Source organism: Ochotona curzoniae, unplaced genomic scaffold (genome assembly GCF_017591425.1).
Source record: "Ochotona curzoniae isolate NIBS_2020 unplaced genomic scaffold, NIBS_Ocur_1.0 contig_46, whole genome shotgun sequence".
In the NCBI taxonomy this organism is placed as follows: Eukaryota; Metazoa; Chordata; class Mammalia; order Lagomorpha; family Ochotonidae; genus Ochotona; species Ochotona curzoniae.
In genome coordinates this window covers 4537345-4563409 of record NW_024466340.1, presented here as the reverse complement: position 1 = coordinate 4563409, position 26065 = coordinate 4537345, and the positions used below count along the sequence as shown (strand labels likewise).

General features: G+C 43.8%; 1 protein-coding gene across 2 annotated transcripts in view; it reads right to left on the bottom strand.

Moving 5' to 3' along the window:
- The window catches only part of TMEM116 (transmembrane protein 116), a 28997-nt gene continuing 2932 nt past the window's right edge, over window positions 1-26065 (bottom strand). The window contains exons 3-10 of one of the 2 annotated variants that reach the window (XM_040986883.1): window positions 20349-20480; window positions 18905-19009; window positions 5957-6006; window positions 4475-4558; window positions 4037-4175; window positions 2124-2268; window positions 1198-1271; window positions 1-506 (exon numbers count right to left, since the gene is read on the bottom strand). In XM_040986883.1, the coding sequence (XP_040842817.1) occupies window positions 303-506; window positions 1198-1271; window positions 2124-2268; window positions 4037-4175; window positions 4475-4558; window positions 5957-6006; window positions 18905-19009; window positions 20349-20480 (933 nt within the window). In that variant the 3' untranslated portion in view covers window positions 1-302. The remainder of the gene's footprint in view (window positions 507-1197; window positions 1272-2123; window positions 2269-4036; window positions 4176-4474; window positions 4559-5956; window positions 6007-18904; window positions 19010-20348; window positions 20481-26065) is intronic. The other variant, XM_040986884.1, reaches the window with a different exon arrangement.

Here is a 26065-nt window from a genome sequence, read left to right as displayed (position 1 = left end):
AAAGTAAGAGCAATGACAATATCTGAGGAGGTTCTTGCACATTTCCCTACCACTTCTGCAAACTTGAGGCTGAGCATCTATTGATGACACAAGAGAGGAATATGAAGAATCATTAAGGGATTTGGGAATGACTGCAGAGATACTGCTCAGTTCACCCCAAAGATTTAACTATGAAACTATCCTCTTTCAACTCTACAGTTTTCGGCATGGTTAGGAAAGTTCTAAGATATGCTTCCTCAATGTTCTTCCAAATCCATTGGAGAGGAATAATTCAAGTTCCTGAATATTCCAGTACTACAGTTTCAAAGAACAGTGGAAGTGCTGGAAGCCAAAGCAAGGGTTGATTCCAATGGATCTAGGTCCCTACTATAGATTCTCTTCTGTGAGCTTAATAATGGTGTTTGGGTGTCTGCATCACGGCGGGCCTCCTGCTTCAGTTGGTAGAACTTGTGCTGTGTCCAGCCATATACTCCACAGTTGAGTAGACCTTGGGATGCTGTTAGAGCCTGGAGGAGATGAACGCGTGATGGAGCCCATCCTGCACATTTTCAGAGATCTGGGAGGACTCCCCACTCCCCTTATTTATAAAGCATTGTTATATTAAATATCAAGACTTGTCATCTTCTTTTTAATTTTTCTATCCTTTCCTAAACTTATCTTCATAGATAAGACTTGGCTATGTTTCCTAAAACACACATAAGGAGAATGAAGTGGTTTCAATGCCCCTCCATTTGCCCCATTTCATACATTAGGCTTGGGAAAAACAGCAAAATGATACAATGCCAAATGGCTTTCCCAGTCTGATACAGGGAGACAGATCATTCTACCCCCCAGCTCCGTTCACAAAAATAGCTAATTTGTCTGACTGATTATGGATTAGAGAAATTCATATCATTAACAGCATTTTATAGAACATGCCCAGGCTTTTTGTTTTTTTCATGACCATCCCTTAAAAACAGATCAATAAAATGAAGCTGACCAAAGACACATGCTCTGGAATTCAGGACAGCACATTCACAAACACATGTACCTCATCCCTCAAGAACTTTCACATACTTCATAACTGAGTATAAATAATACATCTCATTTGTGAGACAAAAATAAATACTGTGATGGGGAAAATGTTCTGAGTAATAATAGCGTAAGAGAACAGAATGAGAAGGTATAAGAACAGATATCAGATATTGAAGGTGTTACCTGGAGAACATAGAGGGCCATGTGAAGCTTGGTGTACTCTAGCTTGGTCAGCCTGATGATCATCAAAATGACAGCTATGAATATACAAAGTATGAATCTTGTTAGTCCCACCTACCCTAAACATAAGTTCCTTAGTACAAATGCCTAAGGAGTAAATTAAAATGAAAACAGTAGGTATAATGTACTCCAAGTAGAGAGGTCAACCAGTTATACAAATCCCTAGGCCTTTGATCTCTAATTTCTAGTTGTTATTGATTAAAAATTGCAGACTATTTATATGGTAACAACATAAGACATAATAATCTACACTATCCTTAGCATTTCAAAATCCATGAAGCTGTTTCATAGACATCTAACTTAACTGTCACAACAACAACATGTCGTAGGAATTGGCCAGGTATCATTTTCCCTCTTATATCAGGCTGATAAAACAAAAATAAAAAAGAAAAGAAAGAAAAGAAAAAGAAGGAGTTAGAGAGATTTTTAAAAAGTGGAAATATGTAGGGCTAACCTAAATTTTAAAGTTGGGGATTGGTGTTCAGTGCACAGGCATCACTTCCCATATTAGCATGCCTGGGTTTGAGTCCCGGCTCTGCTCTCAATTCCAATTTCCTGCTGATCGGCACCTGGTAATGGTTCAAGTAGCTGGTGCCTGCTCTCCATGGGGAGATGCACACTAAGTGCTTGGCTCCTGGCTCCTGACTCAGCACTGGTTCTTGTGGACATCAGGAAAGGGAACTAGCGAATGGGAGACCTGCCTGTTTCTATCACTCTGATTTTAAAATACACACACACACACACACACACACACACACACATATAATTACAAACTAGACAAAATTAATCAACTTCTTGGTGAGGCCACTCTGATCAGAATCCAATGGCTTCCCTCTTCACTGCTCATATTTTCCCATTAAAATACTCACCTGGGCCACGGCAGCAGAAGAAGGCAACCGGGTAGAAGTGCACTCGCTGCTCCACAGTGTGAAGCCCTGCCCACTGTTCACTCCCCAGAAGCCCAGCTGATTTCACAAACTTCTTACACAGTGTCCGAGCTTGGACAAGTAAGACCTAAATGTAAGAGAAGCACTGAATAGTTTGCTTAAGCTTCTTCGAAACTTTGCAGGTCTATTCTCCTACCATTTTTACAAGGATCATTCTCTAAGAATCTCACAGCAGGACAGACCACTGTCATTACCATCTGGAAGCAGGCTTTTTTTGAAAGAAAAATTATATGTAGAAGGAATTTTGGCATGAATAGAAAACAGATTCTAACCAAACTTGTGGTCATCATGGTCAATATTTGAACCTTTTTTTTCGTTATTGGAAATGCAGATATACAAAGGGAATGAGATACAGAGAAAAAGGTCCATCTACTGCTTCACTCCCCAAGTGGCCACAATGGCAGCAGCTGACTGAAGCCAGGAGCCAGGAGCTTCTTCTGGGTCTCCCAGGGAGGTACAGGGTCCCAAGGTTTTGAGCCATCCTTTATTGCTTTCCCAGGCCACAAGCAGAGAGCTGGATGGGAAGTTGGGCTGCCAGGACATGAACCGACGCCCATATGGGATCCTGAGTGAGCAAAGTGGGGATTTAGCCAATAGGCTATCGTGCTGAGCCCCTATTTGAACTTTTTTATAAAAGTTATTTTACTTGAAAGACAGAGTCACCGGGAGAAAGAGAGAACGAGACAGACAAACAGAGGCAGAAAATGATTTTTCCATCTGTTGGTTCATTCCCCAAATGGCCATGACAGTCATGGCTGGTCCGAGCCTAAGCTACAAGTCTGGATCTTCTTCGGGGTCTTTACATGGGCTCAGGAGCCCAAGAACCTCCACTGCTTTGTCAGACACATTAGCAGGGAGCCAGACTGGAAGTGGATCAGCCAGGAGAGGAACCAGCCATATGGAATGCTAACTTTACACGCGGCAACTTAACCTGATGCACTCCAATTCCTGAATCTCACATCAAATGTCTGATTCTTTTACTGCTGGGCTCTAGTCACAATACACATGGGAGTCCCAAGAAAGCTCCAGCCAGATGTTTTTAAAAAATGCTTTATGGGCCCGGCAGCATGGCCTAGCAGCTAAAGTCCTCGCCTTGAATGCACCAGGATCCCATACGGGCGCTGGTTCGAATCCTAGCACCTCCACTTCCCATCCAGCTCCCTGCTTGTGGCCTGGGAAACCAGTTGAGGGCAGCCCAAAGCCTTGGGACCCTGCACCCAGGTGGGAGACCTGGAAGAAGTTCCTGGCTCCTGGCTTCGGGTCGGCATAGCACCGGCCACTGCATTTACTTGGGGAGTGAATCATTGGACGGAAGATTTTCCTTTCTGTCTCTCCTCCTCTCTGTGTATCTGACTTTGTAATAAGAATAAAAATAAATAAATCTTTAAAAAAAATAAAGAAAACAATTATTTGATAATTGTATGAGTCACTTAGCACTTCAACATCAATTTGATATAGCAGTAATAAATAATAATAATAATGAATAATAAATAAACCTAAAAATTATTTCATTATTTGGTTGATTAGTCATATCATATCCTGTAAAAAGCATGTTCTTGACACAAATAAGTTTTCTGACTAGTACCCTTTGGGTATCAATTAAATATGTATTTGTTCTAGAATGAGCATCGCATGATGAATACCAGCTCTTTTCCCTATTCATCATTTGATTTTGGAAAATGCAAAACTGAGGTTCTGATTACATTGCCAAAACCTCCTGGTTACTCTCTCAGTTCCAGGATCTCAGGAAGTGCCTCTTTGCCCACGAATCCTGGATATACAGGCCTCTCCCAATTCCCTGTTTTAACACAAAGGCAGGTAAAATGGCACCATACCGTAATGATGAGGAGGCTGAGTAGAAAGCTAGCCAAAAAAATAGTGACGCCATAAAAATACAGTGCGCTGCAGACAGATGTATTGACAGAAGTCAGGAATCCAGCCATGGATGGTGGTGGCATATGCCTGAGGATACACCTAGCAACAGAAACAAAGACAGCTAGTCATTCAATGCAACACAAATCAGTGAGTACACAATTTCACTTCTCATTTTGCTAAAACCTACCCATTGCCCATTTCCTTCCAACATTCATCTTATAGTCACTTCATATTATATTTTTACTTATGTACTCATAGGCTTGACTCTACCTTATTCCAAACCCATTTCCAACAAAAGTACCTTGACTAAAATGTATGCAGAAAGTCTTTTTCCAGCTCTGTTTATAGAGAAAAAAGGTATGGTTTACCATGAAAATAATGTGTTTGGTTGTATTTACCTGTGGCTCTGACTGAAGTTGCGGTAGCATTCACTGGCATTACCCAGACAAAACACAGGTGTCATCAATAACAGAGGTATCAGGCTGGGAGGAAAAAAATGTTACCACTCATATTTATACTTAAACATTTTTGAAAACACTCTTATTAATTTGAGGACAAATAACAGGAGAGAGAGAGAGAGAAAATACAAGAACACAATGCACCAAACCTCCATCTGGTGATTCACTCCCCGAACTCCCACCACACCCAGTTTTTCATGCCTATCGCTTTTTTTCTCACCTTCATACCTACCATGGGACTGCATGAAAACCAGACAGGATGCAGGTTGGGCCAGGTGAGGTCACAGCATGTGCTAGCAAATGCACTGGGTTGGGGCAGGCCTGGTGGGCATTATCGGGGTTAGCCCAAAGTAGGCTGCAACAGTCCCTGGTGTGTGGTGTTTGTGGAGACTGGGTTCGTGGCCAGCTGGGCTGAGCTGGGCTGAGCTGGGCTGAGCTGGGCTGAGCTGGGATGCAGCAACCATCAGTTTGCATGAGTGATAGGGTTAGCAATGAAACTGACCAGGCAGCTGGCTGGGGCAGGTGACAGACCAACCCTGACCTGGCACTGCTGGTGCACAGAAGGGTCAAGCCTGAGTTCACCCTGGTTGGGGTTTCTTGGCTGGACTCAAACTCCCACCACAGGGAAAATCACAACTTTCCATGGTGACCAGGAGTAACTTCATTCTCAGCCGCCCAGACCTGGTGTTTCTTCCAAAGCATACATTTCAGTAGCCAGCTACTGGGGCCAGCATTGTGATAAAGTTGTCATTTGTCCTGCATTGTAGCATCTCATATGGGTGCTAATTTTCTGGCTCTTTTCTACCTATATGGGAGATCCAGAAAAGGCTCCTGGATCCTGGCTTTGTGGCTTAGCAGTAAACCAGTGGATCACTCTTCTGTCCCCTTCTGTCTCTGTAACTCTGACTTTCAAATAAATAAACACATATTCTAATAAATAAATAGACAGTGATTTATTTAGGTAAATATAACTATCTTCAGCTACATATCTATGAAGAGAAGACCCAGAAATAAGATCTACAGTTTTTGAAATCAACTCTTACACTATCACTTTAGATGATGGTCAAACCCTTTTCAGGTATTATAATCCTGAGTTTCAAACACAGCTATAAAGTGGAAAAGAGCTTGAAGGCCACTGATGTCAACTCTTCATAACAAAGAAAAGGAAATTAGAGAGCCAAAGACTTAAAAGATTTGTTCAAAGTCTATTAAGGGTTGATCGCAACCAGAGCTAAGATCTGTAACATCAAAACGTCTCCCTAGTCCATGCAGGAAAAACGATCACCTGTCTTGATTTTACTGAAAACGCTCTCTGAGGACTTTGTAGCAACACTGGAAATAAGCAGCACTGTACACTTATTTTCACCTGAATATTACAATAATGAGAGCCCACATTTTACTGGGACAGAGAGGAAATCTTACCTTGACAAAACGAAGGTTATTTGACCAACTTGACATGTAAAATCCATCATCTGTGATAAAGAAAACATGTGAGAAATATCTGAGACCACTGCCAGTCACACATTGAAACAAACACCAGCTCATTAATCGCCAATCAATAGAATAAAAAGACTTCCAAGAGCCAGCTCCCTTCTATTACACAATATTTGCTCTAAAAATTCTTAGCATTGGACATGACAGGATTTTACCTTTATTATTATATTCTTAAAACTGCAACAGTAAAAAAAAATTGGCAAGGAGGGCCTACAGGAAGTAGCTTAACATAAGATTAGAGTATTCAAATTTCCTTCAGAAGAAAGGCAAACATTAAATAACACAGTAACCTAATTCATCTCCTTTTTTTATTCAAAGGTGTGGATATTTTCAGATGTTAAATAGGTAGACTGACCCCTGCTGGACAGCTACTCACACTGGAGAGCGTGAGCTGGGATGGGGGCAGACCAGATTAGGCAGGGCTACAATACCTGTGGGCCTCATGTGGTCTAGATCAGGGAAAAGCCAGGCTGGGCTGATAGTTCCTACTGGTGCAAACAAAAATTAGAGTGGGTGAGGGTTGGTTGGGTTTAGCTGCAGCATCAGCTGGCAGAAACTGGTACTGGGGGCTAATTCTGTCAAGTTACACTGCAGAACCACCTGGAGAGTGTATAATCCGGAGTGGGAGTGGCCTAGAAGGGAAATAGTGGGCTCCTCCTCTTCCACTAGAGGGCACAAAAACCAGGACAGGAGCTGGGGTGGCTGGACAGAAAGGCGCCCAACAACGTGTGTGTGTGGGTTGGATTGTCGGGCTGGTTGGGTTGAACTAGGCTTCAATGCCCACTGACATGTAGGAGAGCTGAATGGGATGTGGGACAGACTGGACTAGTCTGCTGCACTTACTGGCACCAGGATAGGGGGTGGGCCTGGTGGGGGTTACTGTGGGTCACTCCGACTAGGCTGCAGCTCCCACTGGTTTATGTGAGGGCCGAGTGTGTGCTGGGTAGAACCAGGCTGGACTGCAACACTCATTGGTTCCAGTGGAAGACAGGGCTGGAAGCAGAGCCAGCCCAGCAATTGCAATCACCAGCTGATTGGGGCGATGGACCGTGTTGGACCCTGTACTTGCTAAATGCACACAAGAATCTGGTCTGGAAAAACCTCAAAGTTTCTTTGGGGAATCTCCCCAGTCGAACTGCCGGACTCTGAACCCTAACCATGAAAAGACAGAGGATAGGACAAGTCAGGCAACTACCTCAGCCATACGTTGGCAGTGAAAAACTGGGCAGAGACTCTAAGATGAACTATGTCAATCAGTGGAATCTAAAGTGACCTCATCGTGCTTGGAATGGCAAGAGTGGCAGCAATTCATAACTGTTGAACTATCAAAAACACTTGGGTCCGGCAGCATGGCCTAGTAGCTAAAGTCCACACCTTGAACGCGCAGGATCCCATATGCGCGCCGGTTTGAATCCTACCAGCTCCACTTCCCTTCCAGTTCCCTGCTTATGGCCTGGGAAAGCAGTTGAGGATGGCCCAAAGCTTTGGGACCCTGCACCCGCGTGGGAGACCTGGAAGAAGTTCTTGGATCCTGGCTTCGGATCAGCATAGCATCGGCCATTGCATTCACTTGGGGAGTGAATCATCGGAGAGAAGATCTTCCTCTTTGTCTCTCCTCCTCTCTGTATATCTGACTTTCCAATAAATAAATAAATCTTTAAAAAAAAAAACAAAAACCACTTGAGCAAGACCCTTGGAGTATGCCCCACATCAGGGACCTGGGATGGGTGGGGACTAGGTGGGGCTTCTCCATTTATCTCCCCCTTTACCCCAGATATATGACAAAGACAATGTGAAAATAAAATAGTCTTACCCATTTTCCTGTAGCCCTTGAACCTTTTTGCCCTAATTAACTATGTAGATTGTCAAAAATAAAGAAAAAAATAGGTAGTCTGAAATACTGGAAATTAAGAAGACGAGAATAAAGTATATTAAACTAGTTTTAGTATAATAGTGTGGGGCAAAATAAGCCCTTTGGATGTGTGGAGCAAAATAAGCCCGTTGAATGTGAGTCTATTTTTTTTTTGTAGTAAATGGAATACATGAATTTTATTTTACTTATTTATTTTTTTATTGCATTTAATTTTATAACATTTCATAGGCTCTTCCCCTCCCCTTGTCCTCCCCCCATGGTGGATTGCTTCACCTTACTGCAGTATTACAGTTCAAATCTAGTGAGTCTCTTGAACTCTAAAATCAGAATAGGTAAAATTCCTATGGTGCTGTGGCACACCAGGTAAAGCTGCACATGACTTGATTCACATGATTTAAATCTCAGACTGTTTTTTTTTTTTAAGATTTATTTTATTTTTATTAGAAAGGAAGATATACAGAGAGGAGAGACAGAGAGGAAGATCTAATGATTCACTCCCCAGGTGGCCACAACGGCCGATGCCATGCCGATCCGAAGCCAGGAGCCTCTTCCAGGTCTCCCACGCGGGTGCAGGGTCCCAAAGCTTTGGGCCGTCCTCGACTGCTTTCCCAGGCCACAGGCAGGGAGCTGGAAGGGAAGCGGGGCTGCCGGGATTAGAACCGGCGCCCATATGGGATCCCGGGCGTGCAAGGCGAGGACCTTTAACCACTTGCGCCACCGTGCCGGGCCCCAGACTGTGTTTTAAAATTTTTTTAAGTCACTAGTGTATTTGTACTAAAGTTCACCATCAAATGAACTATTCATGTTATATTCTCATGGCTTTTTTAAAAGATTTATTTTATTTCAAAGTCAGATAAACAGAGAAGAAGATCTTCCGTCCAATGATTCACTCCCCAAGTGAACGCAAAGGCCAGTGCTGTGCTGATCTGAAGCCAGGAGCCAGGAGCCAGGAGCCAGGAACTTTCTCCAGGTCTCCCCCCTGGGTGCAGGGTCCCAAGGCTTTGGGTCGTCCTCAACTGCTTTCCCAGGCCACAGGCAGGGAGCTGGATGGGAAGTGGAGCTGCTGGGATTAGAACCAGCACTCATATGGGATCCTGGCGCGTTCAAGGTGTGGACTTCAGTCATTAGGCCACGCTGCTGGGCCCATTTGTCTCAAGTTTATAGCAGACACCAAACCTTTGGATCAATGTTTTCTAGAGCTTATTTAATAGTTTTCACTTGATATTGCTTCTGAAAGTTATCAGTCTAACAGTTCTGACTCCTTACTTCACTTCTCTACTCTCTGAGACTCTAAAGGCATTTCAGGCTATACAGTTTGATCTCCAGATCTTACAAAAGGGATGGCTCATTTATAAGACCAAGGAACCTAATTATTTCCTCACAGGCATTCCCTTACCACAGTAAACCTATCAGGATGTGCCTGTGACTACAAATTTCTAGCTCAGTCCATTAAAGATTTATAGGTAAAACTGAGTATCCCTTTGGCATCCCAAAGGCTGCCTCTGTGTTCCACTTTACCAGAGACCCAGAGGAAGGGGAGTAAGCTGGGTAGCAGGAGGCCCATCAATGTGACTTTATAGTAATCTCTCTCAAGGAGATCCAGCAAGGCCAGTCCACCCTCAAGTAGCACTTGCTTGCAAAGTGGAAAGCCAAGAGATGGGACAAACAGCTGCCCATGACAGAATTTAGCTTTCTAAGAACCCTGTCAGCTCTGCCAAGAGCCAGGCCACTAGCAATGGAACTGTCCTGGGGATCAAAGGTCTCCTGGGTTGGTACCATGGTAGGCCACAGACTAAAAAGCTTTTGCACTACCCAGCTTTCAAAGCAATGGTCGCTATGGAGGGGATGGCCTAGGGTCAGCAACACCACAGGTAAAACGGTATATTTTCATCTAGAGACACTGTCTGCTCTTTACTAGCTCCTATTCGGGTCAGCTCTCCTCTCTGTCCAGGCAGAAAATGGAAGTCAACGGGATGTCTCCCCGTGAAAAGCTTCACACCTCTCTTATGATGTCTCTTCTAGTACCCTGCATAAAGAAATGAACAGTTCTGGACTTCGAATACACTTGGCCAGGCCATAACATCCACCTAACTATCAAACCCCTCCTGTCAACTTCTACTTGCCTCTCAGTGAGAAAACTTCAGATTTGGGTAGCAGTGGAGCTTTTCTGGGTGCCCTACTAACACTATCCTTTGGGACCTCATATATTTAACCTGCTTGTTAGATATATTTCCTCCAGACTTAAAATGCAAGTGCCCATGTGCATAAGATCTTGAAACAGTTTCTGTTAGCTGGCACTGTGGCTCTCAAGCCCACTTTCTGCTGGAGCCCTGGCTTTACCACAGACTCCTACTTTGCCATAATAAAGGGAAGGAATAAGGAAGAACAGTACTAGAAGCAGGCCAGACTATCTCCACTCCAGAACTCCTTACTGGAACATACACACTACACAACCCAAAGCATTCTTCTTTACCACAAGCAGGTATACTGTTTTGTTCCTTCTTTTTACACTCTGTTTCTCAAGGCCTCATTAGACAAACTCTTTTTAAAAAAATATTTATTTTATTTTTATTGGAAAGTCAGATATACAGAGAGGAGGAGAGACAAAGAGGAAGATCTTCCGTCCAATGATTCACTCCCCAAGTGAATGCAATGGCTGGTGCTACGCCTATTCGAAGCCAGAAGCCAGGAAATTCTTCCAGGAAGAAGCCCATATCCTGCCTTGCAGGATCCAAGGTCATCAGAATGACAACCAGGAACACTGAGCAGTCTGCAGAAACAGAACAGTAAACTTCCTTCGGAACTAGGAAGAGGAGTTTTCTCTGATGCTTGCTTGGTTCTGACTTTGGGTCTCCACCCTCACTGGCAATGACCATCAGGATCGCACCGGAAACCCCTCAAAACTAACAAACAAACAAAAAAAATTAAAAAAAAAAAACTAGAATAGACAGAGAACAGCAAGGAAAGCTTAGAAACAGACAGGAAATGGTCAGCGGGGATGCACTTATAACTCACTGGGTAGGACGCAAAGATTAGTTATTCCTCACTAGGGTATTGAAGATTTCTCTGCACACCCCTCCTAAAACTGTTCACCTAAACTGTTGACATATGTCTTGTTAGAGTTATAGAGTTAGACTACCCGTAAAACAGCCAGGTTCAGCAAAATCATGCTTCAACGGTATAAACTGCTAAATAGTAAAATTAAAATAGACATGAGACAGCTGAAAAGTATTCTATAGCCATTTTAAGGTATATAGAAACCAATTATATATGAACTAATAATTGAAATGTCAATGTAGAAGTCACAGGATGTGGTTCAGAAATTGCATTCTTTTTTTTTTCTCTTTTAACATATTGGTTACTCAATACCATGTTAACTAATTCCATAATGTTATAAAATGTTACTGATGTAATGTCGGGGCTTTTAATTGATCGGAATGATACTCTGCCAGCTCTACCTTCAGACTAGAGATGGTCTCTCCAAGAAACCGATGAACTTATCTGGACGATAAGACACTGGACTTTATACTTGGTAGATGCTTGTAATGAAAGAATCTCAACTGAACTTGAACTGTGGTAATGCAACAAGGTGGAAGAATCTACCATGGGGGTGGTTTGGGGAGGGGTGGGGGAAATCTTCTTCCAGGGGGGAATCTTCCTGACTGCAAAGAACTCTGTCAATTAAACATGAAAAAGATGACTTGGCACAACGACTCAATGGCTAAATTCTCACCTTGCAAGTACCCGGATCCCATATGGGTGCCAGTTCATGTCCAGGTTGCTCCACTTCCCATCCAGCTCCCTATCTGTGGCCTGGGAAAGCAGTCGAGGGCAGCCCAAAGCCTTGAGATCCTGCTCCCACATGGGAGACCTGGAAGAAGCTCCTGGCTCCTGGCTTCAGATTGGCACAGCTCTAGCCATTGCAACCATCTGGGGAGTGAATCAGCAAATGGAAAATCTTTCTTTCCATAAAATCTGATCTGTCGGGCCCAGAGTGGTGGCCTAGTGGTTAAAGTCCTCACCTTGCATACACTGGAATCCCATATGGGCACCGGTTCTAATCCCAGCAGCCCCGCTTCCCATCCAGCTCCCTGCATGTGGCCTGGGAAAGTGGAGGACAGCCCAAGCCTTGGGATCCTGGCTCCTGGCTTTGGATCAGCTCAGCTCTGATCCTTGCAGCCGCTTGGGGAGTAGATCTTTGGACAGATCTTCCTTTCTGTCTCTCCATCTCCCTGTATATGTGAGTTTGCAATAAAAATTTTAAAAATCTTTCTAAAAACTATGAAAAAGAGCTTCTCCCCTCCTCCCCTCTGGCTTAAGCTGCACTGGAAGTTCGGGAACTGGCTATCATATGCTGAAAGGGACACCAACAGGAAGATACCCAGATCAACAACAGAAATGCATTAGCAGGAAAAAAAAAGCTGCTACACTGGTTTTACAAATGGCTATCAATATCTTAACTTATAGAAGCTACTAGAAATCCATACTATACTATACCAGAAATAAAATGGGCCTAGCAACAAAGTTATGCTAAAGATGCCCATGGGGTGGTGGGCTTTTAATTGTGGGGTCACATTCCCAATGGCTTCTGCTGGAAAATTATTAAAGAACTACATAACTCTATCCATCTTGGAAGAGAAGGCTTAATGCAAATATTTTCTTGGGTATTAAAGAAAAGGGCTATGTATCATTAAAAGGGAAGTAACTCAGTCCTGTCTCACAAAATAAACACAATGGGGCCCAGCATAGCAGCTAGCATCTCATGTGGGCGCAGGTTCTAGTCCTGGCTGCTCTACTTCTGATCCAGTACTCTGCTAATGGTTTGGGAAAGCAGCAGAGATGGCCCAAAGCCTTGGGTCCCCGTATTCTCTGGGAAACCCAGAAGAAGCTCCTGGCTTCCAGCGTTAGACTGGTCGACCTCTGGCTGTTGCAACCATCTAGGAAAAGAATCAGTGGATAGAAAATCTCTCTGTTCTCCCTGTTTCCCTGTTACTTCAACTTTCAAGTAGAACAAATAAATCTTTAAAAAAACAACAAAACAAAAAAAAAAAAAAACAGGGGCTACCCTTCTCACTCACTTCTATACAAAGAAGAAAAATGTACCTAGATAAACACTGGAAAATAGACTTTGCTAACACACCCTCAGCAAATAATTACCAAGATCTACTAGTCTTTATGATACTTTCCCAGGCTGGAGAGACACATCCCTAACATTATCAGAAAAGCTACAAGAAGTATGTAGCCCTGCTAAAAAAAATAATGCTTTGCTTTCAACTTCCAAAGTCACTTCAAAGGGACAGTGAACCCTCTTCTGTGTCTAAAGTAACTCAGTAGGGCCCGGCGCGGTGGCGCAAGTGGTTAAAGGTCCTCGCCTTGCACGCCCGGGATCCCATATGGGCGCCGGTTCTAATCCCAGCAGCCCCGCTTCCCTTCCAGCTCCCTGCCTGTGGCCTGGGAAAGCAGTCGAGGACGGCCCAAAGCTTTGGGAACCTGCACCTGCGTGGGAGACCCGGAAGAGGCTCCTGGCTTCGGATCGGCATAGTATCGGCCCGTTGCCCGTTGCGCTCACTTGGGGAGTGAATCATCGGAGGGAAGATCTTCCTCTCTGTCTCTCCTCTCTCTGTATATCCGCCTTTCCAATGAAAAAATAATAAAAATAAATCTTTAAAAAAAAAAAATAAAGTAACTCAGTAAACAGCCGCTGCTCTAGGGATATCTTATCATTTCCATTCCCCTTGGAGAACTCAGGCATCAGGGAAAGTTGGAGAGGCCAATCATATTCTTCATTTTACTTGGAAAGGCAGATATACAGAAAGAAGGAGAGACAGAGAGAAAATCTTCCATCTGCTGGTTCACTCCCCAAGTGGCCACAACAGCCAGAGAGGAGCCAATCTGAAGCCAGGAGCTTCTTTCACATTTCCCACGTGGGTGCAGGGTCCCAAGGCTTTGGGCCATCCTTGAATGCTTTCCTAGGCCACAAGCAGAGAGCTGGATGGGAAGTGCAGCAGCTGGGATTAGAATCGGCCCCCATATGGGATCGGGGTGCATGCAAGGCAAGGATTTAGCCACTAGGCTACCGTCCTAGAACTCTAATCACATTCTATTACAGAGTCCATCAAGGGGACCTAAGGCTGCTTCAGAACTAGGTCAGGTTAACAAACCAGCTCAGGTACAAAAGGTTCTGATGAAATATGGAAACAAAATTCTCCTAGTATATGATTCCAAAAATCATGAACAACTGATCTCCCAAATCCAGTTTTGCTAAAAACTTGATTAGCCTAAAAGGAAAGAATGTTACTATCTAGCACTTTTACTACAGCTAAACCTCAAGTTATCTAAACTGGGTATATTTGCCAAGAATTAAAGTTTTACCTCTTGAGCATTTACAAGTGTGTGCAGAAGATAACTGCCTACTCATGTGAGTCAAATATCTCTTCCAAAATAAAAAAGGTAAGTACAATCCTGGCATCTTCCATATTGAGGCTTCTTTGGTTTATGGCAGACATGTTTTAAGTACCTCTCCTCCTGACTCTTTTGGGAAGTTGTTATTTGGAGGAAAATTCCCTCATGAGTTCTTCCACTGTCACAGGAGGAAATTGCTGGGGTCCATGCAGTGGGTGTGGATGACACAAAGGTGTGAAGAGAACAGCTCCCCTGTTTGGCAATGCCCAGAGGTGCTTCCAGCTGTTTGGCAAGGCCCAGCAGATGTCTCTCTGACCAACTTGATGCAATCTCAACCCCTTTTGCATGGACACTCAACCACCCCACTAAGAATTCTGTAACCTATTGAGGCATTGTTGTTTGTCCCTGTGAGATGAGCTTTGCAACGGTTGTGAGTCGGAGTTAAAGTGGCTGATACTGTCTTGGTGAGTGGGCCTTTCCTCGGCTTTTGCCAGCTCCACAGGCTCTTCCTCATCTGGCTTTTCCTCGGGCTTTGGCTCTTCCTCAAGCTTTGGTTTACTCTCACTTTCTGGGTTTCCTTCCATTTTTTGGCAGGGTTTCACCTTGTTTTTCTCTGTCATTCTTCTTTCCCTTCCTGTCTTCCTTCCTTTTTCCTGCTGATTTCAAGAGCAATTACTTCGAGCACTGGTTAGCTCAGTTCCTTCCTTCTCCTTCTCTGGTCTCGAGCTGCTCAGAAAACAACAGACCTGCAAAATCCCGCCAAATCGACTCCTTTTTCCGCTGGCCTCCAACACCACTGCCTGCACTGCAGAAGGAAGCTGGTACCGAGACGGGAACAAGGACTGGACTAGTAGCACTTCTGCACACGTCGACTCCTTGGTGAGTGGGCCTTTAACAATTTACCCACAGGAGCACAATTAAGCCCATGCCATTTCTGGACACCTATTGTGTGCCTAACCATTGCCTCAGAATCTGGCCCAGACATGTAGCACACCATCAGGAAAAGGCTTGATAAATATCCTAAATGTTGGTGAAAGTGATGGGAGTATGAGCTAAAGCTGCTATGGCAACAAATATAGTTACTGTGACCTTAAAGGCTATCCTGTTTTGCAATTTCTTTGGAGCATAGGGCATGTAGCTGTTTTAGCCTCTTTTATAATTTTTGGCTAAAGGAAATAAAGGGTGCTTTTATTAGTATTATGGAGATATGCTTTTAATTATTGTTTGTTTATGGAGTTATAGAGCCTGTAATCATAAGGAGATTTAACATTTGAAACTTTTGTCTTAGATTTTTATGGTTTTTCCCTTGTAACATATTTTCCCATTAAATGATGGGCAAGTTGTGGAAACAGAAATATAATAGAAAAGTATTACTGATTAGCAGGTAATCACATTTGCCTTGGCTTTGGAGTCCTGGCTGTCACCCAATGGCTACTACTGAAAATGGCTTGCTTTGAAGAAAATTATTATGGTAACTTACAAAATGATCTTTAAGAGCATCTGGTTGACCATGAAGTAAAAAATAAAATAATCAAACATTTATGCATACCCACTTAGTCATAAAGTAAAGATAGAACAATCAAAGCACTGTGCAGAGGCTTGTGATCTGTCTGGGTAAATAAAAAGGACAGCTTCCGGCCCAGCGCAGTGGTCTAGAATGCACCGGGATCCTATATGGGTACTGGTTCTAATCCCAGCTGCTGCACTTCCCATCCAGCTCCCTGCCTGTGGCCTGGGAAAGCATTCAAGAATGGCCCAAAGCCTTGGGACCCTGCACCCACGTGGGAGACCTGGAAGAGCTCCAGGCTCCCCATCAGCACAGATCCAGCCGTTGTGGTCACTTGGGGATTGAATCATCAGAAGGAAGATCTTCCTCTCTGTCTCTCCTCCGCTATGTATATCTGACTTTGCAATATAAATAAATAAATAAATAATTTTTTTTAAAAAAAAAAGACAGCTTCTTCTTGAGCTGTTACAAGAGGGCACCAAAAGACAGTGTCCGTGTCTTTTCTTTTCACCAATGCTACACACCTTTCTTGATTTCCAAACTTGGCTGGAGCTGGACTCTGGCAACAAATCTTACTATGCCTCACTGAGCAAATTTTTTTAAACAACTCTGAAAAATCTGTCTATTCCCTGAGGCAACCTAACTCAGACTATAGGACAGATTACAGCAAGTACTCAGATCTGGGGTTGCCTAGCTAAGTTAACCATGGATAAATTACACACTGGCAGAACAGGGTAGAGTATGTGCAGTAATAATAAAATCTGCTACATTTAACAGTATGCCCACATAAGGACACACTGCAACTTCATACCTGTGCTACACAGTTCCATAATTAAATAGTTTTATAAATATAAATAATTCTATAATCCGTTCCTAATTCTTCTGCCCATTTGCAAAAAAAAATAGAAGAAAAAAAAAAGAAAGAAAGCGAACAGCAGAAAAAAAAAAGAAGAATATTGGTCATTGACACATACTGAAGAAGTACAGCAAAGCAGAACAAACACACTCTCTCTCTGCAACAGCTGCAGATCCAAATCCCATGTTGGCAGACAGAGAACCTTCCCGGAGTCTTGAAAAGATATATTTCTTTAAAAGACACAAAGACAGAGAAACAAAGGGGAGGCAGGGAGAGGGAAACAGAGAGCAAGACAGGCAGACAGACACCCAGGATGCAACCTCAAATGGCCGCAAAGCCAGTGTTGGCTAAGGCTGACACCAGCAGCCTAGAACTCCAGCCAGGACGTCCACAGGGATGATAAGGGTCCGAGTATTCGGCCATCGTCTGCTACTTTCTCAGGTACATTAGAAGGGAACAAGATCAGAAGGGTAGCTGGGACTCAAACTGCCACTCCAATATAGAATGCTGGCAATGCAAGCAGGAGCTTAACCTGTGACACTACAATGTCAGTCACAAGACAATTTTCTTTACTCTAGTAACAACAATGAAGTGATTTGGAGCCAAGAAACATTTCCCTTTCTGAATCAAATCAAGCAGGAATAGTACTATTACAAAATGCATTTTCTTTTTTTAAAAAATTATTTACTTATTTACTTACTTATTTACTTATTTACTTATTTATTTATTGGAAAGTCAGATTTACAGAGATGGAGAGACACAGAGAATGATTTTTTATCCAGTGGTTCAATCCCCAAGTGGCTGCAACACCTGGAGCCAAGCTGAGCCAAAGCCAGAAGCCAGAAACTTTAGCTTCTGAGTCTCGCATGTGGGTGCAGGGTCCCAAGGCTTTGGGCTATGCTCTGCTGCTTTCCCAGACAACTGGCAGAAGCTGAATGGGAAGTGGAGCAGCCAGGACACAAATCGGTACTCATGTGGAATCCTGGTGCATGCAAGGTGAGGACCTTAGACACTAAGCTACCATGCCAGGCCCGTGTTTTCTATAGTTAATTCTTTGCGTGTGGCAACAGGAGAAAGAGGCAAAGAAGAGGAAGGGATGTCTACAGAATGGAAATTGGTAACATGGTTTTTCTTTGGTTTATCTCCAAAATTTCACTTAGTGCCATGGAGCAGCCAGGTGGTGAGTAGAGAGCAGGAGCTGCTCATGAAGCCTAATTAAGATGACAGCACCCCAAAGGCACCAAGAGGTCAAGGTGGGTCCAATGAGGAGAATTCCAGTGGGGAGGCAAGCTAGGACTGGTGAAGTCCTGGGGAAGAAGCTGGAGGAAAGGGGCTTGAATGAGGCTCATGTTTCCCTTGGCCAGTTTGTGGTGCTAAAGAAAGGTGAAGAACTTTTCCGGAGTAGCTGAAGAGCCCAGGGAGCCCCAGTGCCAAGCAGCTCTGGGCAGTGCCACGGGAGTAGTGTGGAGCCCTCCCTGGAGGCTGCAGCCCCAGCACGTCTCCCCAGAGGTCACCGCTGAGTGGGAACTCTACCCTATGTTCTCAAAAGCAAGACTGCTGTCATCACAGTCACCTCTAGTGTACTCCAAGGTTTCCTGGGAGCTCTCTGCCCTCACCATTTCCACTTTTTTTAGAATTCACTCTTTCATTTTAAAAGAATTTTACTTTACTTGAAAGACAGAGAGAGATCTCTTTTGTCCACTGGTTCAGTCCCCAAATGGTTGCAACAGTCAGAGATGGAGGAGCCAGTAACTTCTCCTGGGTCTCCCACATGGATGCATAAACCTTGGGACATCCTCCTGGCTGCTTTCACAGACCATTAGCAGGGAGCCTGGTCAGAAGTGGAGCAGCCAGGACTCAAGCTAGTGCCCATATGGGATGTCATGCAGCAAGTAGAGAATTAGCTTGCTATGCCACTGTGCCAGTCCCAAATTCTTACTCTTGTATGCATCTCCTTCTTTCAGTTTTCCTTACAAGTTCCCTAGTAATAATTTCTGGTTTTCATGAGTGGATTCCTGGCCATTTTCCTCACAATACCCTTAACTCTCCTATTTGATGCCTTTTTTTGACAGAACAGTCACTAGCCTCACAAGTTTTTTTGATTAATAAGGTCAGAACCTCTGTTAAAAAAAGAAAAGAAAAACGAAGAAACAAAACTCCACTTACTTCTGAATATTTACACTGTTTCTTAAGGACATGGAAGTCTCTTAGTGTCCACCCACTCTGCGTGAGGCTTACCAATGGAGGTGTGCTCTGTCCACTCTGGTTATGTTTCATCCTCAGCTCTGTGTACAGATACCAGATGTAATTGATGGTGTAGAGAATTGAGGAAAAGTAGAATATCTGCGTGAAAATCGAAACAATCACAATGATTCCACTCTGATGTTCTTCAATATAAGGCATAATATTCTGAAAATTATGAGAATCCTATCTATGTGCTATTAGTAACATTTCACCTAGTGTTCCCAATAGGTAGAAGTAGGGCAAGCCTGAGAATTCTACCATGATTACCATCTTTATTCTGAAACATGCCTCTCCTCTCACTGTTAGCCTTTTGTGTGTGCCGAGAACTCCAGCATTGGCCACCTCCTGGTACTCAACAGATCGGTAGAATTCTAGTGTATAAACGATACTCACATACAGATACAATATGCATAAACAATCCTCAAACAAAGGTAACAAGGACCAGTGCTGTGGCATAGCAGGTGACTATACTTTAAGATTTATTTGAAATATTTAATTTCAAATATTACAGAGCAAGAGGGAGAGACAGAGAGCTCTTCTACCCGCTGGTTGACTTACGAAATGGCTGCAAAGGCGAGGGTGGGTCAGGTGAAACTTAAGAATCTGATACTCTGTCTGGTTCTCCCATGTAGGTGGCAGAGGCCTAATCACTTGCTCCAGCTTCTCTCGCTTTCCCAGGAGCATCAGCAAGAAACTGCATCCAATGTGGAGCAGCTAGGACTAGACTGGCAGTCATATGAGATGCTGGTATCACAGGTGGCAGCTTCATGCACTGAGCCACATAATGCTGGACTGTATATTTATATATGCCAGCAATCAACTTTTAGTAAGTGAAAACACTTTTTAAACACTTATTTCTATTGGAAAGTCAGATATACAAAGAAGAGGAGAGACAGAGAGGAAGATCTTCCACCCAATGACTCACTCCCCAAGTGACGGCAACAGCAGAGCAGAACCGATCCGAAGCCAGGGCTCAGAGCCTCTTCCAGGTCTCCCATGTAGGTGCAGGTCCCAAGGTATTGGGCCATCCTCTATTGATTTCCCAGGCCACAAGCAGGGAACTGGATGGGAAGTGGGGCTGCCAGGACATGAAATGGCACCCCTATGGGGTCCTAGCACATGCAAGGCGAGGAGTTCAGCTATTAGGCTACTGCGCTGGGCCTTGAAGGTCATTTTATACAATATTGTTGGTAGGCCCACATTTTAACTCTGATCCCATCATATGAGGCAAGATAAGGCAATTTCCACAAAGTTTCAGATTTTGAATCATTTAGATTTCAAGACTTTTGGATTACTGATGATTAATCTGTGCTACTCTTTAAAGTGTAGCGATACACTAATGGGTATTCACCTTCCAGAATGGATCATCTTTACTTTCTATTGAGATCTGAGTATCTATCTGCTCACTGCAAACCATAATGGGTCCAGTAGCACTCACCTGTTCAACTGCTTGCAGGTTATAGCAGACGACATCTTTATTGGCTCCTGCAGTTCCATAGAGAAGTGCCTCGGCGAGCCAGCAGATTCCCAGGAGCAAGTCAGAGACACTCAGATAAAACAGCGATCTTTTCTGTCAAAGCAAGGAAATGCTCACTTCATAAGTGACATGGAAAGGAAAACATGACAATTATTTTTACAACTCATCTTCCTAGCAGGAAACAAGGGCTCTGCCTTCATTCAGCTGAGGGGGCTGTAAAGGAAGAGTTCAGAGGACTCGGTGTGATAGTGTAGTAGTTAAAGTCCTCGCCTTGCATGTGCCAGGATCCCATACGGTCACCGGTTCTAATCCCAGCGGCCCTTCTTCCCATCCGGCTCCAGCTCCCTGCTTATGGCCTGGGAAAGCAGTTGAAGACAGCCCAAGGCCTTTGGACTCTGCACTAGCGTGGGAGACCCAGAAGAGCTGCTGGCTCCTGGCTCCGGATTGGCTCAGGCCAGCCGTTGCGGTCACTTGGGAAGTGAACCACTGGATGGAAGATCTTCCTCTCTGTCTCTCCTCCACTGTACATCTGCCTTTCCAATAAAAATAAATAAATCTTGAAAAAAAAAAGTAAGAATCCAGAGAGGAAGGGATTTGCAGTCACAGCCATTCCATTTGTCTTGAACTCAGAAGACTCATAGATAAATTAGCATTGGACTTTCTTACAGGAATTCACTTTTCTCAGACACAGGGTCAAAGAAAGGAAAGATGAGAAGTGTTATAGTAGCAACACACCACAAATGAGCAACAGAAAATGTTGTAGCTGCACAGCAAACATCTTCTAAAAGCAGGAAATGAGGTCATCAGCTGAGGGTTCAGGGAGATGTGGCTAAGGACTTAAAAACATTTTTTTATAGCAACGAAAAGTAAGGAATTGTATATATTGTCTTGCAAGTTCTAATAAGGTAAAAGTTGTCCTCTTATTTTATAGTATCTTTCTAGTTTTGCCCTCCCTATCCTCATTTGTCTAGAAAAAGTTTTATTTTTTTATTTTTTTTAAGATTTCTTTATTTTCATTACAAAGTCAGATATGCAGAGAGGAGGAGAGACAGAGAGGAAGATCTTCTGTACGATGATTCACTCCCCAAGTGACCACAACGGCCAGTGCTGCGCCGATCTGAGGCTGGGAACCAAGAACCTCTTCCAGGTCTCCCACACAGGTGCAGGGTCCCAAGGCTTTGGGCCGACTTTGATTGCTTTCCTAGGCCACAAGCAGGGAGCTGGATGGGAAGTGGAGCTGCCAGGATTAGAACTGGTGCCCATATGGGATCCTGGCGCGTTCAAGGCAAGGACTTTGGCCCCTAGGCCACGCCACCAGGCCCCTAGAAAAAGTTTTAGAGGCAAGTATTCGGCCAAACAGTGGTACGTTCACATCCCTTATTGGGGTGCTTGGGTTCAAACATTGGCTGTACTCCTCACTGCTCCTTTGCTTTACTGACTTAAGTAGCTGGGTTCCTGGGAGAACCAGATTGGGTTCTGGACTCCTGGCTTCAGCTCAGTTCAGTCTGGCTGGTGCAGGCATTGTGAATTAAACCAGAACATGGAAGATTTCAGTTTCTGCCTTTAAAATGTGGATTACTACCTCAGAATTTATGTTTTGTAATTTTAAATATAAATTTGAAATCTTCAGAATACTCATTTAGGCAAAAATAAACAATTTTTTTTAAAGATTTATTTTTATTATTTTCTCATTGGAAAGGCGGATATACAGAGAGGAGAGACAGAGAGGAAGATCTTCCATCCGATGATTCACTCCCCAAGTGAGCGCAACGGGCCAATACTATGCCGATCCGAAGCCAGGAGCCTCTTCCGGGTCTCCCACGCAGGTGCAGGGTCCCAAAGCCTTGGGCCGTCCTCGACTGCTTTCCCGGGCCACAGGCAGGGAGCTGGAAGGGAAGCGGGGCTGCCGGGATTAGAACTGGCGCCCATATGGGATCCCGGGCGTGCTAGGCGAGGACCTTAACCACTTGCGCCACCGCGCCGGGCCCTAAAAATAAACAATTTTGAATGCATTTTTGGGGGATCTGGTGCTGTGGCATCATGGGTTAAGCCACTGTCTACAGCACTGGCATGCCATAGTCCTTGCTGCTCCATTTCCTGTTCAGCTCACTGTTCATCTGCCTGGAAAAATAGCAGAGGATGGCCCAAGTCTTAGGCCACTAGAGAAGAGACCAGAAGAAGCTCCTGGCTCCTGGCTTTGAACCAGCCCAGCCCCAGTCATTGCAGCCATTTGGAAAGTAATAGATGAAAGACCCCTCCCCCTCTCTCCTTTTCTCTCTAAATGATCCCATATGGGCACCTTGTGGCCATTTTGGGAATGAACGAATGGACAACAGATCTCTCACTCTCTCCACTATCTATCCACTCTGTGTAACTGTGACTTTGAAGCAAACCTTAAAAATAATAAAAAATAATTATAATAGACTTGTGGAACTCCCATGCTAGGCTGCAGCTTTCACTGGTGAGAATAAGAGATGGGGCTGGGGGCAAGACACACCAGGATGGGCCGCAGCACCTGTTGGTATATATGTGAGCCAAGTCTGCAGGTGGGCTGGGCTGGGTCAGTCCACAGCACACAGGCACAAGCAAGACCCAGGATGAAGTGCAGGCCAGGCTGGGATGGACCATAACACCTGCCAGTTCACAAGAAAGCTGGGGGCAGGCGACACTGGGATAGGCAAAATCTATAAAGTTTTTTAGAGTTAATTAATTAACTAGAAAGCAGCGTTACCTGGATGGAGGGGTGTGAATATCTTTCACCTGCTGGTTCACTCCTGAGACGGCCGGAATGCCCAGACAAAAACCAGGTACCAGGAGCTTCCTCTGGGTCACCTGTGTGGATTCAGGCACCTAAAGACTTCTGCCATCTTCCACTGCTTTTCCCAGGTGTATTATCAAGGAATCGAAGTGGAGCTCCAAGGACACAAACTGATGCCCATATGAGATACTGCCAGTCCCCAAAACTATAAAGTTTTAAAATTATTATTTTTTAAAGATTTTATTTTTATTATTTTTTCATTGGAAAGGCGGATATACAGAGAAGAGAGACAGAGAGGAAGATCTTCCGTCCGATGATTCACTCCCCAAGTGAGCGCAACGGCCGATGCTCGAAGCCAGGAGCCAGCAGCTCTTCTGGGTCTCCCACGCGGGTGCAGGGTCCATATGGGATCCCGGGCGTGCAAGGCGAGGACCTTAACCACTTGCGCCACCGCGCTGGGCCCAAGTTTTTAATATATTAAATTGGAGGGCCTGGCATGATAGCGTAGCTACTAAAGTCCTCGCCTTGAACGTGCTAGGATCCCATTTGGATGCCGGTTCTAATCCCGGCAGCCCTAGTTTCCATCCAGCTCCCTGCCTGTGACCTGGGAAAGCAGTTGAGAACAGCCCAAAACCTTGGGATCCTACACCTGTGTGGGAGACCTGGCAGAAGTTCCTGGCTTTGGATTGGCGCAGCTCCAGCCGTTGTGGCCACTTGGGGAGTGAATCAGCAAATGGAAGATCTTCCTCTCTAAATTTCCCTCTCTGTATATCTGACTTTCCAATAAAAAAATAAAATCTTTTTTAAAAGATATTTTAATTTCATTTTCCATGAACTTAAAAAAAGATTTATACTTATTCTGAAAGATATTATTTTGAAAGAGTTACTCTGAACGAGGTAAAGAGAAAAAACAAGATCTTGCATTTGCTGGTTCACTCCCTAAATACCCACAATCATCAACACTAGGCCAGGGTGAGGAGCCAGGCGCGTCATCTGGATCTCGTACTAGAGCAGCAGGGACCGCAACACCCGGGCTATCTTCTGATTTCTCCAGGCTCCACTGTACAGTTATTTTTTAGCCAGTACATACATGTTTCATACATTTTGTTCATATCATAATTAAAATATTAAAAAGTTAAAATCCTCATCAGATACCTCTTAATAGAAGACTAATCCCATCAGCTATACAAACGATAATTGCTATCATATCTTCCTTTGGAATGAAGAGAAATTTAAGATGCTAATAGACCTGGATGGTCAAGTTTCCTTGGCTGACATAAACAAGTGAAATAATGTATAGAACATACATTTTAAGCATGAAATATTTCATAGATATTACTTTAAGTATAAAGTATTTCATAATATATTTTAATCACAGATGGCCTCTGCTCTTAGTAAGCCTGCTAAAATTCTACATGGTACATTTAAATTCTACTGTCTATGACATACTTTACATTTCTTTTTTTTTAAGATCTATTTATTTTTATTGGAAAGTCAGATATACAGAGAGGAGGAGAGACAGAGAGGAAGATCTTCCATCTGCTAATGCACTCCTCAAGTGGCTGAAACGGCTAGAGCTCAGCCAACATGAAGTCAGGAGCCAGGAGCTTCATCCAGGTCTCCCATATGGGTGCAGGGTCCCAAGGTATTGGGCCATTCTCAACTGCTTTTCTAGGTCACAAGCAGGGAGCTGGATAGAAACCAGGGGCGCCAGAATTAGAACCAGTGTCCATATGGGATCCCAATGAGTGCAAGGTGAGGACTTTAGCCACTAGGCAATTGTGCCAGGCCCATACTCCACATTACTAACTTAAACAGATATAAAACTGAAACCGAAAATGAAAATTAATCAGTCATGATATAGATATTATAATCCTGTTTAGTTATTCAAGAAATAACCATATGGAGGTCGGCACCATGGTACAGTAGCATCTTCGGTTCCAATAAGCTCTCTGCTAACGGCATGGGAAAGCAGCAGAGGACGGACGGCCCATGTCCTCCCACCCAGGGAGACCAGGATGAAGCTCCAGGCTCCTGACTTCAGACTGGCCCATCTCTGGCCACTGTGGCTATTTAAGGAGTAAAACAGTAGATGGAACATCTCTTCTCTGTCTCTCCGTCTCTCTCTCTCTCTTTCTCTCTCTAATTCGTTCAAATAAAGACAAAGTAAATCTTAAAAAAATAGAAACAAGGTGTCTCTGATTTACTAGTTACTTTTAATGTAATAGAGTATTTTTTTTTTCAAATAAAATCTTACAAGTGCCTTTGCTGTTAAAAAATGTTCTTCAGTCAAAAAACAGAGGAAGACACTGGAGAGCTGCTGAAATTTTTAATCTAAAAAAATAATCAAAAGTTTTCATAGATTAAAAAAATTAAAAAAAAGAAGAATGCATGTAACTAAGTCATTGCTAAGAAATTTCAGGCTGCAGTAACATGGAAGGCCTGAGAACAGAACTAGAGAAATGAGCACAGCCTGAGCTGAAGGAGATTCTCCATCGTACATGCAGCCCTAACCTGCCCTCATGCCAGAAGGTCGTGTCTGAGCAACGCAGCCCTCAGCTAAGAGTGACTTTTCACTACTACGCTGCCCCAGGGACACCTGTCAATCTATCAAAGATTTTTTTGGTTGCTACAACTGAGGAGAGGAAAGCTGGCCACGAGCATCTTATGGGTAAACACTGCTAAACATTTTGATGTGCAGGACTGCCCCTGACAACAAATAATTATTTAGTCCAAAAGGCACATACAGCATAGGGGCTTAGGTGTCTCCATTGTGTAAGTCATGCTTTATTAGCTTAATCATATCTGGACTCATATTTCAATAGGGAAAATAGACACTGGGGAAATCTCAACCACAGGAAGATGTTTGGCACTAAATTACTTGGGTAAGCAACAACAGAGTATCATAACTTCTACTTTG